The sequence below is a fragment of the Acinonyx jubatus genome, chromosome A2, assembly GCF_027475565.1.
Source record: "Acinonyx jubatus isolate Ajub_Pintada_27869175 chromosome A2, VMU_Ajub_asm_v1.0, whole genome shotgun sequence".
Taxonomy (NCBI): domain Eukaryota; kingdom Metazoa; phylum Chordata; class Mammalia; order Carnivora; family Felidae; genus Acinonyx; species Acinonyx jubatus.
This window is the reverse complement of record NC_069383.1, coordinates 115,396,579-115,415,052: the sequence shown is the minus strand read 5'-3', so window position 1 is coordinate 115,415,052 and position 18,474 is coordinate 115,396,579. Positions and strand designations below refer to the sequence as shown.

The 18,474-nt window shown below is 41.9% G+C and overlaps 2 protein-coding genes across 7 annotated transcripts in view; both read left to right on the top strand.

Annotated features, from left to right (window-relative positions):
* The window catches only part of IL17RE (interleukin 17 receptor E), a 47,554-nt gene that overhangs the window by 17,208 nt on the left and 11,872 nt on the right, over positions 1-18,474 (top strand). Inside the window, exon 1 of one of the 6 annotated variants that reach the window (XM_053218971.1) lies at positions 13,647-18,336. The exons of the other annotated variants lie outside the window; for them this stretch is intronic. The gene's annotated coding sequence lies outside the window, so the exon portion shown is untranslated. Of the gene's footprint in view, positions 1-13,646; positions 18,337-18,474 lie in introns of those variants that run through there. 6 annotated transcript variants of the gene reach the window in all.
* Positions 10,513-13,316, top strand: JAGN1 (jagunal homolog 1). The gene is made up of 2 exons (XM_015069340.3): positions 10,513-10,751; positions 12,374-13,316. Exons 1-2 carry the CDS (start codon positions 10,663-10,665, stop codon positions 12,834-12,836), a joined length of 552 nt encoding a protein of 183 aa, XP_014924826.1. The 5' UTR covers positions 10,513-10,662; the 3' UTR covers positions 12,837-13,316.

Here is an 18,474-nt window from a genome sequence, read left to right as displayed (position 1 = left end):
AAAAATAAATAAACAACAAAAAAATAATAATAATAGTAGAGACTAAAGCTAGCTGAAATGTGTAGTGGTTAAGAGTATAAGGTCTTACCCTTGACCCAGCAATATTACTCCTATATATATTCATTGTATCTCATTCAATCTTTATTTTATATATATAAAATAACCACACCCAACTAGCTAGTTTTATTGGAGGAGGGCACATGGAGTTAACAATGTGAAGACAGTTGGGACCTGAGGTTGGAAAGAACACCCTCCCCTCCCTATACATGGCTAAAGCCCCAAATAAAAAATAACCAACTATGGGAGAGCAGCTGAGTCAGCGACTGAGGGCTGGGAAGGGAACATCACGGAACCCGAGGGCAGCAGAACAGATCATGCACGTGCTGGGAGGGCAACTAACATGAGTACAAGTCTTTGTGTCTTCCACATTGGTCCATATAAATATATAGAGAGAAGTTATTCACTTTCCCCTGCTCTCCTCTCTGTTCTGTGCTGCTTGCCACAGACACAACTCCTCTTTCCATATATATATGTATTCAAGAGAAATGAAAACATATGTCCACACCAAAACTTATACACGAGTGTTCATAGCATTGTTTAAAATAGCCAAAAGGTAGAAACAACTCAAATGTTCATGAATTGGTGAATGGATTTTATCAATAAAAATATAAAATGTAAAAAATATAAAAATGTAGCATATCTGACAAACCATAAGAGACTCTTTTTTTAAATGTTTATTTGTTAAAAAAATTTTTTTTAATGTTTATTTATTTTTGAGAGAGACAGAGACAGAATGCAAGTGGGTTAGGGGCAGAGAGAGAGGGAGACACAGAATCTGAAGCAGGCTGCAGGCTCTGAGCTGTCAGCACAGAGCCTGATGCGGGGCTAAAACCCACGAACCGTGAGGTGAGATCATGACCTGAGCCGGAGTCTGATGCTCAATCCACTGAGCCACCCAGGCGCCCCTAATGTTTATTTGTTTTTGAGAGAGACAGAGTATGAGTGGGGGACGGGCAGAGAGAGAGAGGGAGACAGAGAATCCAAAGCAGGCTCCAAGCTGTCAGCGCAGAGTCTGACTGGGGGCTGGAACTCACGAACCATGAGATCATGACCTGAGCCAAAGTCAGACACTTAACCAACCAAACCACCCAAGTGCTCCATGAGAGACTCTTAACTATAGAAAACAAACTGAAGGTTGCTGGAGGGGAGGTGGGTGGAGGATGGACTAAATGGGTGATGGGCACAAAGGAGAGCCCTTGTTATGATGAGCGTCGGTGTTATGTTTAAGTGATGAATCACTAGATTCTGCTCCTGAAACCAATATTACACTATATGTTAACTAACTAGAATTTAAATAAAAACTTGAAACAAAACAAAATATGGCATATCCATAATGTAATATTATTTGTCAATAAAAATAATACATGCTACTACATGGATAAACTTTGAAAACATGCAAAGTGAAAGAAGCCAATCTCAAAGACCACATACATATTTGCATGATTCCTGTTGTATGAAATGTCCAGAATAGACAAAATTATAAAGACAGAAAATAAATTAGTGGCTGCTTAGATCTGGGGAGGAAGGGGGATGGGGAATGATTCTAATGGGGAGTAGTGGAGTTTCTTTCAGGAGAGATAAAAGTGTTCTAGTCAATTAATCTAATTACCGTCTATTTAAAAAATTTTCTTGATGTTTATTTATTTTTGAGAGATACAGAGAGCAAGCAGGGGAGGGGCAGAGAGAGAGGGAGGCACAGAATCTGAAGCAGGCTCCAGGCTCTGAGCTGTCAGCACAGAGCCTGATGTGGGCCTCGAACTCATGAACCGTGAGGTCATGACCTGAGCCGAAGTCAGATGCTTAACCAACTGAGCTACCCAGGCACCCCTAGTCACTGTCTATTTTAATGAAAGTTGCACAAACTGAAAATGTACTAAAAATTATTGACTTGATCACTAGAGTGGGTGAATTGTGTGGTATGTGAATTATATCTCCATAAAGCTGTTTATTTGTTTGTTTGTTGCTACTTTTATAAGTGATAAGACTTTTTAAAAAAAGAGTTCAGGTGTTCCTGGGTGGCACAGTAGGTTGAATGACTCTTGCTTTTCGCTCAGGTCATGATCTCAGGGTAGTGGGATCGAGCCCCATGTCTCCACGTAGGGCTCTGTGCTGGGCATGGAGCTGCTTGGGATTCTCTCTCTCCCTTTCTCTCTCCTCTCCCCTTTAAGTTTATAAATAAATACACTTACAAAATAAAATAAAATAAAAAATTAAATTAAAAAAGTGTTCACATTGTGTATCATCACCCAGAGTTTGTTAAAATTCAGATTGCTAGGCCCCATCCCAGAGTTTCCAACTCAGTATGACGGGGGTGGAGCCTAAGAAACTGCACTTCTAACAGATTCCCAGGTGATCTTGAGGGTGTGACTCCTCAGGAACCCCACTTTGAGAACTAGAGGTCTAGCATTAGCTGTGTGATGTAACTTTTCTAGGCTTCAGTTGGATCTGATAAATGGGAATTAAAGATAGCTCCTGGGGTGCCTGGGTGGCTCAGTCAGTTAAGCGACCTACTCTTGATCTGGGCTCAGGTCATGATCTCATGGTTCATGAGTTTGAGCCCCGTGTCAGGCTCCTCACTGACATCATGGAGCCTGCTTGGGATTCTCTCTCTCCCTCTCTCTCTCTCTGCCCCTCCCCTTCTCACACGTATACTCACTCTCTCTCTCAAAATAAATTAAAAAACTTAAACTTAGTGCATCCTTCAGGCTCAATAAATCATTATTATTATTATTATTATTATTATTATCTAAATCCTTTCCTGGAGGAGCTCCCAGACAGCCATCAGTAATTCATTCGTTCATTTAGCAAATATTTATTAGGCACTTACTATGTGCCAGTCCTCCCAGGAGCTGAGAATGCAGCAGGGAAGAAGATAGTCTTGTCCCATGCTTCAAGGAGTGGACATTCCCAGGGTCAAGGGGCACTCAGACCATGTATGAATATGCAAAATAAACAGAAGAATTTCAGATAATGATGTTCAATAAAGTGGTATGATAACAAATGGCTGGCAATTTACATTGGTCTCTGGGTTTAGGCAAAGCCTCAGAGGAGGTGAACTTCAAGCTAAATCCTACCACTAAGAACCAATCTGTTTGAAGTCCTGGTGGAACATTCGAGGCAAAGGAAACATCAGTGTAAAGGATTTGCAAAGGGAATGAGCAGGGTGAGGATACAGGAGCATGGGTCACTAAACTTTAAGGCAGTCCAAGAGTCGGGGTGCCTGGATGGGCTCACTAGGTTAAGCATCTGACTTCAGCTCAGGTCGTGATCTTTCTTTTTTTTAATAATTTATTTATTTTTTAATTTACATCCAAGTTAGTTAGAATATAGTGCAACAATGATTTCAGGAATAGATTCCTTAATTCCCCTTACCCATTTAGCCCATCTCCTCAACTACAACCCCTCCAGCAAACCTCTGTTTGTTCTCTGTATTTAAGAGTCTCTTATGTTTTGTCCCTCTCCCTGTTTTTATATTATTTTTGCTTTCTTCCCTATATTCATCTATTTTGTATCTTAAATTTCGGGTCATGATCTTATGTTTCATGAATTTGAGCCCCACATCGGGCTCACTGCCATCAGCATAGAGTCCACTTGAGATCCTCTGTCTCCCTCTTTCTGTAGCCCTCCCCACCACTATCTCTCTGCACTGCCCTCCACCCTGGCTCAAAAATAAATGTTAAAAAAAAAAAGACAGTCCAAGAGTCGGAAGAAAAGTACAAACAGTAGTTTGTACTGGGAAATGGATTGGGCCCCTCCTTTGGACATTCATACCTCAAACATTTATTGAATGTCTAACATGTGATTAGTTGTCCCATGGTAGGCCAATGAATGACTCAGAAGCAGTCTGGCCCTGATGAATCCCTGTGTATCATGGAAAGCAGACACAGATAAGAAAAAGATAACCATAGGGGCACCTGGGTGCCTTAGTCAGTTGAGCTTCTGACTTCGGCTCAGGCCATGATCTCATGGTTCACGAGTTCAAGCCCCACATTGGGTTCTGTGCTGACAGCTCAGAGCCTGGAGTTTGCTTCAGATTCTGTCTCTCCCTCTTTCTCTGCCCCTTCCCTGCTCACACTCTGACTCTCTCTCTCCCTCTCTCTCTCAAAAAATGAATAAACGTTAAAAAAAATTTTATAGAAAAAGATAGCCACAAGGTAAAGCCCAAGAGCATCTGCCTTAAGGTGGAGGATGGCTCCATGGACCTGATAATTCTTCACAGTGCTCAGGAGAAGAGGATGGTTTGGAGCCCGTTGGCATTTATTTATTCAACAAGCATTTTCTTGAGCATTTATACTAAGCCAGGCACTATGGGCTGCTGGGGACACAGATGACTCAGTTCTTGTCCCTGTCTGGGGAGCTTACATTCCAGTGGGAGAGGCAAATATCTGAGCAGTTCTCAAACTCTGAAGTGCCTAGAAATCATTTGTGATGCCTTGGAGTGGAGAAGGACTGTACCTATGACTCAAAACTGAGAAGTCATTAAAGATTATGCATTCAACTACATTTTTTAATTTTTTTTTCAACGTTTATTTATTTTTGGGACAGAGAGAGACAGAGCATGAACGGGGGAGGGGCAGAGAGAGAGGGAGACACAGAATCGGAAACAGGCTCCAGGCTCTGAGCCATCAGCCCAGAGCCTGTCGCGGGGCTCGAACTCACGGACCGCTAGATCGTGACCTGGTTGAAGTCGGACGCTTAACCGACTGCGCCACCCAGGCGCCCCACATTCAACTACATTTAAAAAGTATTCTGCATGTTCAACTTGTCATACCTGAGCAGTCAAAAGACATAAAAAAAGCTATATTGCAACTAATATAGGCAAGATGCTGATCTCCTCTCTCTCTCTTTCTCTCCTTCCTCGTCTATCTATATATAAACTAAGACCAAAAACACGGTAGAAAAATGGGCAAAAGATATGAACGTAGTTTAGGGAAATGAAATACAAATGACCTTTAAACATATGAAGAGACATTTTAATCCCACGTATAGAATTAAAAAAAATAAATAAATAGAAATACAACACAAAAGTACTCAGAGATGCAATTCTTCACCCATCAGACTAGCAAATGTTGGCAAAGCTGTGGGGAAGCAAGGAGTCAGACAGATTAACACATTGTTGGTGAGAATGTAATTGGTCTAACCGCTATGGGAGGCAATATGGTCAGATCTATCAAAATTACAGTCACCATATATTCTTTGACCCAGCAATAACACTTCTGGGATTCCAGACTATAGATCTACTTGCCCATGAATGAAATGTGCATAAGGTTATTAACTGAAGCTGTTTGTAATAGAAAAATATTGGAAATGATACAAAAATCCTACAAGAGAGGCAGGTTAAATAAATTATCTTATATTCATATAATGGAATAACACTAGGAAGCTACAAAAAAAAAAAAGTGAGAATGATCTGGGGAAAATCTCCAAGATCTATTGTTTTTTTTTTTTTAATTTGATCTATTGTTTTTTTTTAATTTTTAATGTTTATTTATCTTTGAAAGAGAGAGAGAGAGACAGAGTGCAAGCAGGGGAGGGGCAGAAAGAGAGGGAGACAGAATCTAAGCTGGCTCCAGGCTCTGAGCTGTCAGCACAGAACCCGATGTGAGTCTTGAACTCACTAATCACGAGATCATGACCTGAGCCGAAGTCGGTCACTTAACTGACTGAGCTACCCAGGCGACTTCCAAGATATATTATTAAGTGAAAATAAAAACCAAGGTCTTTCATAGTGTGTATAATACAGTGCCTCTGTATTTTAAAAAGGATAAAATAAGAATATGACTTTACATTTGGTTGTATGTGCTTAAACTCTGGAAATACATACAGTAACTTTAAAATGAACACAAAATGTTTCCTTTGTTGGGTAGAGTCACGTGGACTGGGTTGAGACCTGGGAAGATGTGGAGCAGAGTTGAGGGTAGGAGTTTTCACTGCTGTACATGTTTTAAAAATTGGAGAACTTCATTTTGATACAATTTGCTTTCTTTGTAATCTTATATATTTTATTTTGTGCATTTAAAAACTTCATTTTGGGGGCGCCTGGGTGGCTCAGTTGGTTAAACGTTAAACGTCCTACTTCAGCTCAGGTCCTTATCTCACGGAGTTCGAGCTCCGCATCGGGCTCTGTGCTGATGTCTCAGAGCCTGGAGCCTGCTTCGGATTCGGTGCTTCCTTCTCTTTCTGCCCCTCCCCCAACTTGTGCTCTGTCTCTCAAAAATAAATAAATCTATAAAAAAATTTTTTTTAACTTCATTCTGAGTAGGGATCCCCAGGCTTCCAAGGAAGACTGCTGCACAAAAGCAGTCACAAATCACTGATCTAAATGATCATACTTTTCAATCATTGCCCTTCCCTTCTGAACATTTGTATACTTTTAAAGTTTATTTATTTATTTTGAGAGAAAGAGAGAGAGAACCATTGTGTGTATGTGGGGCTGGGGTGGGGTGGGGCGGGCAGAGAGATAGGAGGACAGAGGATCTGAAGCAGGCTCTGTGCTGACAACAGAGAGCCTGATGTGGATCTTGAACCCATGAACCATGAGATCATGACCTGAGCCAAAGTCGGATGCTTAACCAACTAAACCATCCAGGTTTTTGTATTTTAAAATACATTTGTATTTTTAAAATAACAGCTTTATTGAGATATAATTTCCATACCATAAAGTTTTCCCTTTTAACGTGTACAACTCGGGGTACCTGCGTGACTCAGTCAGTGGAGCATCCAACTTTGGCTCAGGTCATGATTTCTGATTTATGAGTTCAAGCCCCACAGCGGGCTTGCTGCTGTCAGCACACAGCCCGCTTCAGATCCTCTGTCTTCCCCCCCCGCTCCTCCCCCACTTGCACTCTTTCAAAAATAAATATTTTTTAAAAAGGTGTACAATTCAAAGGTTTTTAGTATATTCACAAAGTTGTCCAATGATCATTACTACATAATTCTAGAATATTGTTTATGTTTATTAAGTTTTGAGAGACAGAGCACACACGAGCAGGGGAAGGACAGACAGGGAAACAGAGGATCTGATGTGGGCTCTGTGCTGACAGCAGAGAAACCAATGCAAGGCTCACACCCCTATGATTCTAGAATATTTTTATCACTCTCAAAAAGAAACTGCATACCTATTACAATTACTTCCTGTTTCCTTCTGTTAAGCACTACTTTACTTTTGGTCTTATGGCTTTGCCAATTCTGGATATTTCATATAAATGGGATCATACAACATGAGGTCTTTTATGACTAGTGTTTCACTGAGCATAATATTTTCAAGGTTCACCCATGTAGTAGAATGTATCCTTCTTCGCTGCCAAATAATATTCCATTTATGAACACACTACATTTTTATCCATTCATCAGTTATTGAACATAGGGTTGTTTCCACTTTTTGACTACTGTTAAGTAATGCTGCTATGAACATTTGTGTGCAAATTTTTGTGTGGATGTATGTTCTCACTTCTCATGGGTATATATCTGGAAATGGAATTGCTGGGCCATACAGTAACTTTATGTTTAATTTTTTGAGGTACTGCCAAACTATTTTTCCAAAGTAGCTGTACCATTTTACATTCCTACTAGCAATATTTGAGGGTTCCAGTTCCTCCACATCCATGGCAACACTTGCTATTGTCTGTCTTTTTTTAACCATCTTAGTGGGTGTGAAGTGGTATTTGATAGAGGTTTGGAAATGCATTTCCCTAATGACTAGTGGTGCCAACCATCTTTTCATGTGCTCATTGTGCATAAATTTATTTATATTGTTTGATTTCTAGACCACATAAATGCATTATCTAGTTAACATTTCACATTAAAAATAAAAAATCACAGGCCCAACTCTGAAGAATGATTTATTTGGGTAAGGGTAAGACCCAGAAATACATGTTTTTAATAAGAATCCCAGGTGATTCTATCACAGATGGTCCTAGACCAGGCTTAACAGACACTGCAACATACTGGGCAAGAACCATGGGAACTGATGTGGGAGCAGGTGATTTTTGCTGGAGTAATGAGATAGATTCTAAAGGGTCAGCAGGATTTCCATAGGGCAAGAAAAGACATTCTAGAGAGTATAGGGAGAGGGGACAGATACAGGCATAATTTACCTCATTGTGCTTTACTTTATTGTGCTTAGCTTTACTGAACTTTGCAGATATTGCATTTTTCATAAATTGAAGTTTTGTGGCAACCCTGTGTTGAGCAACTCTATCAGCACCATTTTTCCAGCATCATTTGTTCACTTCATGTCTCTGGGTCACATTTTGTTAATTTTCACAATATTTCAAACTTTTTCATTATTATTATATTTGTTATGGTGATCTGTGATCAGTGATCTTTGATGTTACTATTATAATTGCTTGGGTGCACCATGAACCATGCCTATATAAGAAAGAGAACTTCACCGACAAGTGTGTGCGTTGTGACTGCTACACCAATTGGCCATTTCTCTCCCCATCTCCTTCCCTCTCCTCAGGCCTACCTATTTCCTAAGACATAGGAAGATTGAAATTTGACCAATAAATAATCCTACAGTGGCCTCTGAGTGTTCAGGTGAAAGGAAGAATCACAAGTCTCTTACTTTAAATCAAAAGCGAGAAATGATTCAGCTTAGTGAGGAAGGCATGTTGAAAGTCAAGGTAAGCTGAAAGCTAGGCCTCTTGCACCAAACAGCCAAATTGTGAATGCAAAGGAAAAGTTCTTGGAGGAAAGTAAAAGTGCTACTCCAGTGAACACACGAATGATAAGAAAGTGAAACAGGCTTATTACTGATATAAAGTTTTAGTAGTCTAGATAAAAGATCAAACCAGCCACAACATTTCCTTAAGCCAAAGCCTAACTGAGAGCAAGGCCCTAATTCTCTTCAATTCTATGAAGGCTAAGACAGGTGTGGAAGCTTCAGAAGAAAAGTGTGAAGCTAGCAGAGGTTGGTTCATGAGGCTTAAGGAATCTCTGTAACATAAAAGTGCAAGGTAAAGCAGCAGGTAGAAGCTGCAGCAAGTTATCCAAAGATCTAGTTGAGATAATTAATTAAGGTGGTTATGCTAAGCAACAGATTTTCAATGTAGATGAAACAGCTTTCTATTAGAAGAAGATGCCATCTAGGACTTTTATAGCTGGAGAGAAGTCAATGCCTGGCATCAAAGCTTCAAAGGACAGGCTGCGTCTCTTGTTAGGGACTAATGCAGGTGGTGACTTTAAGTTGAAGTCAGTGCTCACTTACCATCCCAAAAGTTCCAGGACCCTTAAAAATTATACTGAATCTATTGACTGTGCTCTATAAATGGAACAACAAATCCTGGATGATAACATGGATGTTTGTAATGTGCTTTACTATTTTAAGCTGGTTGAGACTACTGCTCAGAAAAAAAATTCCTTTCAAAATATTACTACTCAGGGCGCCTGAGTTGATCAGTTGGTTGGATTTCTGATTCTTGGTTTCAGCTTAGGTCATAGGGATCAAGCCCTATGTCAAGCTCTGTTCTGTTAGTGAGAGACTGCTTGGGATTCTCTCTCTCCTTCCCCCCCCCCCCCCCCATGCTCACTCTCTCTCAAAATAAACATTTTTTTCTAAATGTTACTGCTCATTGACAATGCTCATCCAAGAACTCTGCTAGAGATGTATAAGGAGATAAATGTTTTCATGCCTGTTTCATCCATTCTGCAGCCCTTGGATTGAGTGGTCGTTTCAACTTTCAAGTCTTACTATTTAAGAAACACAATTTTCTGGAGCATCTGGGTGGCTCAGCCTGTTAAGCATGCAACTTTGGCACAGGTCATGATGTCATGGTTTGTGAGATGGAGCCCTGCATCTGGCTCTCTGCTGTCAAGACAGAGCCTGCTTTAGATCCTCCCCCTCTCTCTGCCCCTCCCCCGCTCATGCTCTCTCCAAAATAAACATTAAAAAAAGACACGATTTTCTTTTTCTTTCATAGCCTTCACATTTAAAAAAATACAATCTAGTTATCTTATAGTATATCCTTAAATTTAATCTATCATCTCTTCATGATTAGATTCAGATTAAGTATTTTTGCCAGAAAGATCACAGAAGTGATGCTGTGTTCTCAATGTAACAGGATGTCAGTTTGTCTTATTACTGTTCAAGTTAACTTTACTTGGTTAAGGGGTACACCCCAGGTTTTTCCACTATAAAGTTACCATTTTCTCTTTGCAATGATTAAGTAATCCATGTGTCAATGATGTGTGCTTTTGGGACAGTTTCATAACCTTTTTAAAGTATCATTTCCCCATCTGTGAAGTGGAGACATTGCTGTCTTGAACTCATATTAGAGTTTAAAAGGTGAACGTGTTTGATAATCTAGAAGATACGGTGCAGAAAGATGGCAAAAAGATGCCTTCCGTGCCGCTTAACTGCTTCCGCACTCCAAAAGGGCAGAGTCAGGATGGGGCCTGGTCCAGAGAGCGTGCGCGTGCGCGAGGACGTGACCACAGAGTCGGTCCTCCTGAGACAGAGAGGCCGGAAGTTGTCCCCACAGAACCGCGCGGCTGTTAGGGTGGAGAGTGGAGGCTGTGGTAACCGGGTGTTTAGGGTTCTTGGCCCGGTAGTTGCGGCGAGGGTCGGTGTAAGGGGCTCCGGGATTTGGGGCGGGGATAATGGCATCTCGGGCAGGCCCGCGAGCGGCCGGTACCGACGGCAGCGACTTTCAGCACCGGGAGCGCGTCGCCATGCACTACCAGATGAGGTATGAAAGTGAGGTTGGAAGCACGGAGCCCTTCTCTCCAGCCGGAACCCGTAGGGCTTGGGAAGAGACGCTGGCCGGCCTCGGGGTCTTACTTCCACCCCCCATCCCGCCAGTGCGCACCTGCCAAGTCCCCTCCTCGCATGTTGGCCTAGGGCCTGTCCCCAATTTCGGGAAGCCCCACTGCTGCCATAAACGCCACCCCGTGATCTTCCCTTTGCCTTGGGAGGGTCCAGTCCCTACCCTCTAGGCTCCTGAGTCTTCCGACGCTGGCTCCTGTGACCTCGGAAACCCAATTTTTAATTGAACTTCAGTTTCCTTATCTGTGAAAGGAAAAGTAATCTATTTAGGTTTTGGTGAAGAATTTAGTGAGCTAGTAATTCGTGTAGAGAGTCTGTCCAATACATGGTAGCTGTTCTTTTTCGGGCCGTTTTGGGGAATGTGGACCATAGAGTCCACCGTTTACTTGCCTAGAATGAATTTTATGAACATTCCCCTGTAAGGGGTATTTTTACATTCGTTTATTCAACAAATCTTTATTGAGTTTCTACCCATCAGGCATTGTGCTAGGCACTGAGGAAACAGTAATAAGCAAAAACAGATATGGTCTTTGTATGCATGTTATACCTTCAATAAAAAAGTTTCTTTTAAAAAAGACAAAATTGGTCCCTGCCTTCATGGAGCACGAAGTCTACAGGTGACTGATTTTTTTACCCCTACCTTTCCACATTTTCTATCATTTTCTGTAATGAATACTTTTAAAATAAAAACCTGGAAAAATTGATTTTCTTTCCTTAAATCCATCAAACTCTCCCAGAATGTTTTTTCACATCCTTCCAGAGTTTTGAAGAATGACAAGCTTTTTGGACTTTACTTTCATTGTTAATCCTTGGACCCTGCCCAAGAGATATCACAATCCGAACCAGTGTTTTGATGACTGTTCAGAGCAGAAACTGCCCTCAGGGGTGTGAAGAGGACACATTTAGGACCTGAGAGAATTAGAAGAATAAGAGAAATATGTGTGCTTCCTTTGGATATAAAATCTACTCTAGCTGGGGAAATAATGAGCAGCCTGAGTTGATTTCCTCACTGCCAGTATCTCCTTCTAGGCTATATTCCTGTGGTGCAGTCAAAATCATCTCTCAAAATACACAGCTCTGAGTTACTCTTTTGCCTTTTATGTGACTCATAGTCTTTGCAACTTCATATCCTGCTACTCCCCTTCCCACTGCAAAGTATTCCTGCTGCACCACCTGCTTTCCTGGAACACAGTGCTAATGTCTTTTTGCCTGCATGTTATTACCTCTTAATGGTATGTACAGCTCCACCCACCCTTCAGAGCTCAAATATCACTCTCCTCCAGCGCCCCTTCTCAGACATCCCATCCTAAGCTGAACTGATTACTCCTTCCTGTGATCTCATATATCTTGCAATATATATTTACTAGACCTCTTCCACTTCATTTTCCTATTATTTTTTCTTTTGTTCCTTTTCCCCAAGCCTCCAGGCAGGGGCTGTATCTTATTCATGTTTGTATCCCAGTGTTCTGTTATAGTTGCCTGCATATAGTTGGTGGTCAGAAAATTTTGAATGAAAGGTGCTTCTTCCTCTGCTCTACCCCACAGTGTGACCCTCAAGTATGAAATCAAGAAGCTGATCTACGTGCATCTGGTCATATGGCTGCTGCTGGTTGCCAAGATGAGTGTGGGACACCTGAGGCTATTGTCGCATGACCAGGTGGCCATGCCCTATCAGTGGGAATATCCGTATTTGCTGAGCATTGTGCCCTCTCTCTTGGGCCTCTTCTCCTTCCCTCGAAACAACATTAGCTACCTGGTGCTCTCCATGATCAGCATGGGGCTCTTTTCCATAGCTCCTCTCATTTATGGCAGCATGGAGATGTTCCCTGCTGCACAGCAGCTCTACCGCCATGGAAAGGCTTACCGCTTCCTCTTTGGTTTTTCTGCCGTCTCTGTCATGTACCTGGTGTTGGTGCTGGCAGTCCAAGTGCATGCCTGGCAGTTATACTACAGCAAGAAGCTCCTAGACTCTTGGTTCACCAGCACACAGGAGAAGAAGCGTAAATGAAGCCTGCCTGATGGACTGCTCTGTGGGGTAGAAGCCTGGGCCTCCCATTGAGTGGAGTGAGAAGTAGAGGAGCTGCTCTGAAATCTTTGGTGATTTTGGCAGCCGTGATGCTGGCAGCTAGTGCAAACGCAGTCCACGTTCTGGAAAGCCCCTCCTGTTGCCATCAGCTAAGGTGGCAAAACTATATTTAACTTATTCCTGGTTGGCTGGAACTGGGTGATCAACAACTGTAGAACAAACTTGTTGAAGTTGAAGCCCTTCTGGGGTTTTCTTTAAGACCGAGCCTCATCCTTGCCTCTTGGTCATTCTCTCCACTTTCATCAATTACCCCTTAGCCACCAAGACTGAAGGAGATAGGGAATAAATCAAATTCTACTTCAATCTATAGGTTGTGGGGCAGGAATCATTTGCGAGGCTCCCCCTGCAGGCTGTGGCATTTTAATGAAAAGAACTTCAATAAAGTTAGAACTGCCTTGTCCACCCTGTGCCTTGTGTTGGGATTTGACAGAGTGTGAAAGGTATGTTGCTTGAGTGGCCTTAGGCCCTAGGAGGTAGGTAGTTTCCTGAGAAACCTGGAAGTAGCCATAGAGAAGTGAAGTGGGCATAGGGAACATAAGTCATAGTAGCAGCCCTGCAACTGATTACCAGAAACTACCATGGGCCGTACATTTAATCTCTCCACCTGTAAAATGGTCCAGTCTCATTTATCCTGCTTGGGTTATGGGTTCTTTTGGTTGGATATTCATGTGTATCATTCACTGTTAACAGATCGTCAGTTATGTGTCTAATAATATATTATGGCATCCAAAAGATTTTTAAAGTATCCCTGCATGTAAGGGAGCTTGCAATCTGGGTGAAGCATGATATACATGTGAAACAACTAATGAGCACGGGATCTGATGGCATGGAACAGATAAGTTAAAAATGGAAATGGGAAAGAGACTTGTGAACTAAAGACTCTTTTCACACCTAAAAGTCTGACATACAGTAAATATTTATTGCAGGAAAGATGTGTGTCCCTTTGTTCTTGTCCACTTGACTTTATTATCGTCTCTGGATGATGTTCAGGTCTCTAATGGCAGATCTCTGCCCTCTCCAGAGTTCTAGTCATCTTTTTAACTCATTCTTTTATTCCATAAATATTAGGTATACACTCTCTCACTCTTAGATACTGGTAGTACTTCTGCAAAAGCTTTTTCTCTACATGTTCTGATTGTCATCTCAAACTCAGTGTGTACCAAACTTAGCTCCTTGTCTTCCACCTCATACCCACACCTCTTCCTGCATCCCTGTGGTGCAAGCGAGTACACCAAGAGCACAGCTCTAGATCATCATCAAGTCTACATTGTGCCATTATTTTTTGAACAATCAAAATACTTCCATCTCTTGACATTCCCAAGATGTGATTCCAGTGTACCAGTCTTACATTATCTCCCAATACTCTCACGCAGTCTTTCTCGGTCAGTACAACCTCATGAGTCCTCATATTGCTTTCATGTTTTCCCAGTTTGCTTAAATATGTCCCCTTTATACCTTCATATGCCTTTATTGCCTATCCTTCAAGATTCAGTTTATATGGTAATTCTGGAGCCTTCTGGTTGCTTCAATTTGAGGAGTAAAGAGTTCTTTCTTTGAATCCACATGGCATTTTTATTTTACCTCTTATTGACAGAATTACTTGTTTACATGTCTTTTCCTCACCCCTTGCTCAGTACCTGACACATAGTGTGTACTCTGTTGAATGAAGTAACTTGATCTACTGTAGAGTGAAGTCAGGATGTATTGCATAGAGGAAAAAATTAGACTGCGGCAGGAGTAGAATTTGGAGAGTGAAGGAAAGCAGATGGAAATGTGTGGGTAATGGAATTATGTGCATCAGGCACAAGTTGCTTATTTTCAAAGAATTGGGATGCAAATAAAAACTTTTAAGTGAAAACTTTCAAAAATAAATAATGTTACAATTTTCTCTGATTATTGGAATGATATTTTATAGGCTTAGAGTGCTTTTGAAGACCTATTATGGAATGGCTGTGAATGGGGGAAAAAGCCATTTGGTTTATTTTTGTTTTCTGCTTGTTGGGTTATTGGGAATCTGCTTTTCCATTCATTTTTTTTCCTGCCTCAAGGCTGTAGCATTCCCCAAAGCAAACAAGATCCCCTTTGAAAGAGATCTTGAGTTAATGGGAAGAACACTATATTGGATGGTGGAAGATGGGTTCAAGTACCAGCACACCTAGTCCTATGGCTAGGATCAACACTGCATATTTCACAGGATTGTTTTGAAGACAAATGAAGTATTATGAAGATGTTTTGTGAACTGTGTAACAGTATAGAAATGTAAGGAATGGTACAAATCTAGATGTTTGCACATCTAGAATATAGGCGTTGGAGGGACCCTTAGAGAGCATCTGGTCCATGAGAAAGGCAGTGTGGTGTAGTGGAGTGAACAGTTTCTGATATTAGATTGACTTAGGTTGGAATTCTACCTTTTGCCTTGAGCAAGATACTTGAGTCTCTGATTTTGATCTGACACGTGGGAATCATAGTAGCTACCGGGATTGTGAGGATTAAATAAAATACATAGCAGGTGCTTAATAAATATCCAGATCCCTTTCCTTGAAGAGCATTGTTAACTTCCCTTTCTCACACTGGGGGTCCCTACCTCCTCTGTTAGGCATAATTTCTTGCCTTGGAATTCTAGAGGCTGATCCCTTCTGGAACAGCAGAAATGAGGAAGGGACACTTGTCCACTCTTGGTTTACATTTGTCTAATGGGTTGGCCCCTCTTGTCCAAGGTGTCCTAACAGTAGTAGGCACAGTTGCCCCAACAGACTTTAAGAATCAGCCATTACAGAAAGAGCCTGGAGGTGCTGCTGCATGGTCTGACCAGAGTCCATATAAGAGTTAAGGCTCAAGAAAAACAGCTGTCCACGGCCCCCACAGTGTACTCTGTCTCTGAGCATGTTCATGGGCCTGCCAAGACTTCCTCAGCTGCTGGCTTGGTCCCCAAGTAAAGGTTATTAGAGCATGAAGTCTGGGGTCCGCTCCTTCAGACACAAACCACAGATTAGGCAGGCTCAGCCATCTTGCAAGAGGACAGGGCCTCTGTGCTACAGTTGGCTTTTACTCTAGTTGGCTACCTCTTATTTCCAGCCAGTTACTCCTGGGTTGACACTTGCCAAACAATCTCTGCTCATTTGGAAGTCTGACCACTAATTCACTGTCATAAGACCTGTTCTTTCCAAATCCTTCCTTCACATTGTTAACCCTACTAACTACATCACATTGCTAAATCTAGTATTTCCATGGACCGTAGGGCCCAGAAACCCTCTGACTTCCCACAGATCTCCCCAAGCAGTGTGTTCTGGCAGAAAGAGCCAGAAAGATAGGGTGGTGAGTCCCAGCTCTCCATTTTTGTATTTGGGCAAATTACGTAATCTTCCTAGTGTTTTCCAGTCAGTAAAATGGTTTAATAAGACTGACCTCAAGGCTTGTAGTACTCATAAAATGAGATACGGCCCAGAGCCTGATAGTAAGAGTTTAGCAAATCTTGAACTGATTCCCTACTCTTTCCCAGGATGTGTTGGAACTCACCTTCTGTGCTTTTTACTTTAAATCATTTTTGGAACAGACTCTTCAGTCAATAGGCAAACTAGCAGACAATAAATAAAACACACCTTCTTTTCTCTCTTCTATCTTTCTTACTCATCTTTATTCTTTTTCCTTTTCTAGGTGCTTGTGTTCTTCCCTTTCTATTCTTTTTTTCCTTTTTATGTGTGAATGTGGGTCCTTTTTGTTTCTTTTCTGCTTCTCCTACCATACTTCAGCCAGGGTCAGGGAGAAATTAAGGAAATATTTTCACTGTGACAGAGCAGAAGATATAAGAGGTTAAGAAAGAAAAGTATTCTAGAATAGAACCAAGTCTCTTACTTTATGCCCTTAGCGTTGGAAATTGCATTAGTTATGTAGATCTAAACCACTTTGGTTTCGGTAAAAATTGAGGGGGAAAACTACTTAACCTATCCTTAGTATGGCCAGACCACATTTTTCTTCCTTCATATCTTAACTAATCGGATTTTTAAATTTATTTTTGTTTAAATATTATTTTGTTGTTTATTTTTGAGAGGGCGCAAGTGGGGGAGGGGCAGAGAGAGAGGGAGACAGAATCTGAAGCAAGCTCCAGGCTCCGAGATGTCAGCACAGAGCCCAACAAGGGACTCAAATTCTTGAACTGTGAGATCATGACCTGAGCCGAAGTTGGATGCTTAACCGACTGAGCCACCCAGGTGCCCCTTAACTAATCTGTTTTTGCAGTGATGGGCTCCAAGGCCAAAAAACAGATCCTTGCCATGCAAACTCTTTTAGGTTCCCAGGAGCAGAGGGAGATGAGGCAGTGGGAAGAAAGACTACAGGATGGTAGAAAATGAGATGAACTGTGGGAGGCTGGCAGAATTGGAGCTCCCTGGGCTAGAAACCTTGACCTTGACAAAATCACTCTTCTTTCTGTTTCCTTTTTATGAAGTGTTCTCTCTCTCTCTTTTTTAAATTCTTTTTAGTGTTTATTTATTTTTGAAAGAGACAGAGGCAGAGTGTGACCAGGGGAGGGACAGAGAGAGAGGGAGACACAGAATCGGAAACAGGCTCCAGGCGCTGAGCTGTCAGCACAGAGCCCGACGCAGGGCTTGAACCCACAAACTGTGAGATCATGACCTGAGCCGAAGTCGGGCGCTTAACCAACTGAGCCACCCAGGTGCCCCTGAAATGTTCTCTTTTTATGAAATGAAAAGAATAATTCTCACTTACCTCTCTCATGAAGTGATTAGGAGGATCAAATATGAAAGTGCTTGTGAAATGTGAAGCAGATAAATGCTACTTAAATGTATCATTTATATTTATTCAACTACAAAACACCTATTTCTCTTTTTCTTTAAGTTTATTCATTTTTGAGAGAGAGAGAGAGAGAGAGAGAGAGAGAGAAACGGGAGGGACAGAGAGAAAGGGAAAGAGAGAATCCCAAGCAGGCTCTGCACTCAAAGTGGGCTGGAACACAGGGCTGTGGACACAGGGCTGGAACTCACAAAGGCGAGACTATGACCTGAGCCAAAATCAAGAGTCAACTGACTGAGCTACCCAGGAACGCCCAAAGCACGTATTTCTTGACATCCACTGCTGTGCATTGGAGAACTTAACTAATAGGAAAGGGTCCTTATCTTCTGAGGAACTCAAAAGTTAGAGGGTATTTTTAGGATAATGAGTACAATGGGTCTTCAGACTGTGGACCTGAAGACTTAGAATTGGCCTAAAGAAGGTTATAGTCAGGCTACAATCTCAAGATGACTTAACCCTGTAGGTGTGCCCCAAACTTGCTTTCTATGTGTGTCACCAAAATGAGGACTAAAGCAGTTCAAATGCTCCATGAGCAGGAGGAAGCTGTGGGATGATAGGGAGGGTCCCCACAAAGCCTGGAGCCTCGTCAGCATCAGAAACCACAGAAAACCAGGTCAGTGCGTGGGGCCTGCTCCCTCAGCTCCAGGGCTCAGCTATGAGTTCTGGGGCTTCCTGAACAGACAGTACTGATTAGAGGATCCTTGAAGCTGGAGGTCCCTTTGGCTTGGAGCCCTTTGCCCAGAAGAGCTGG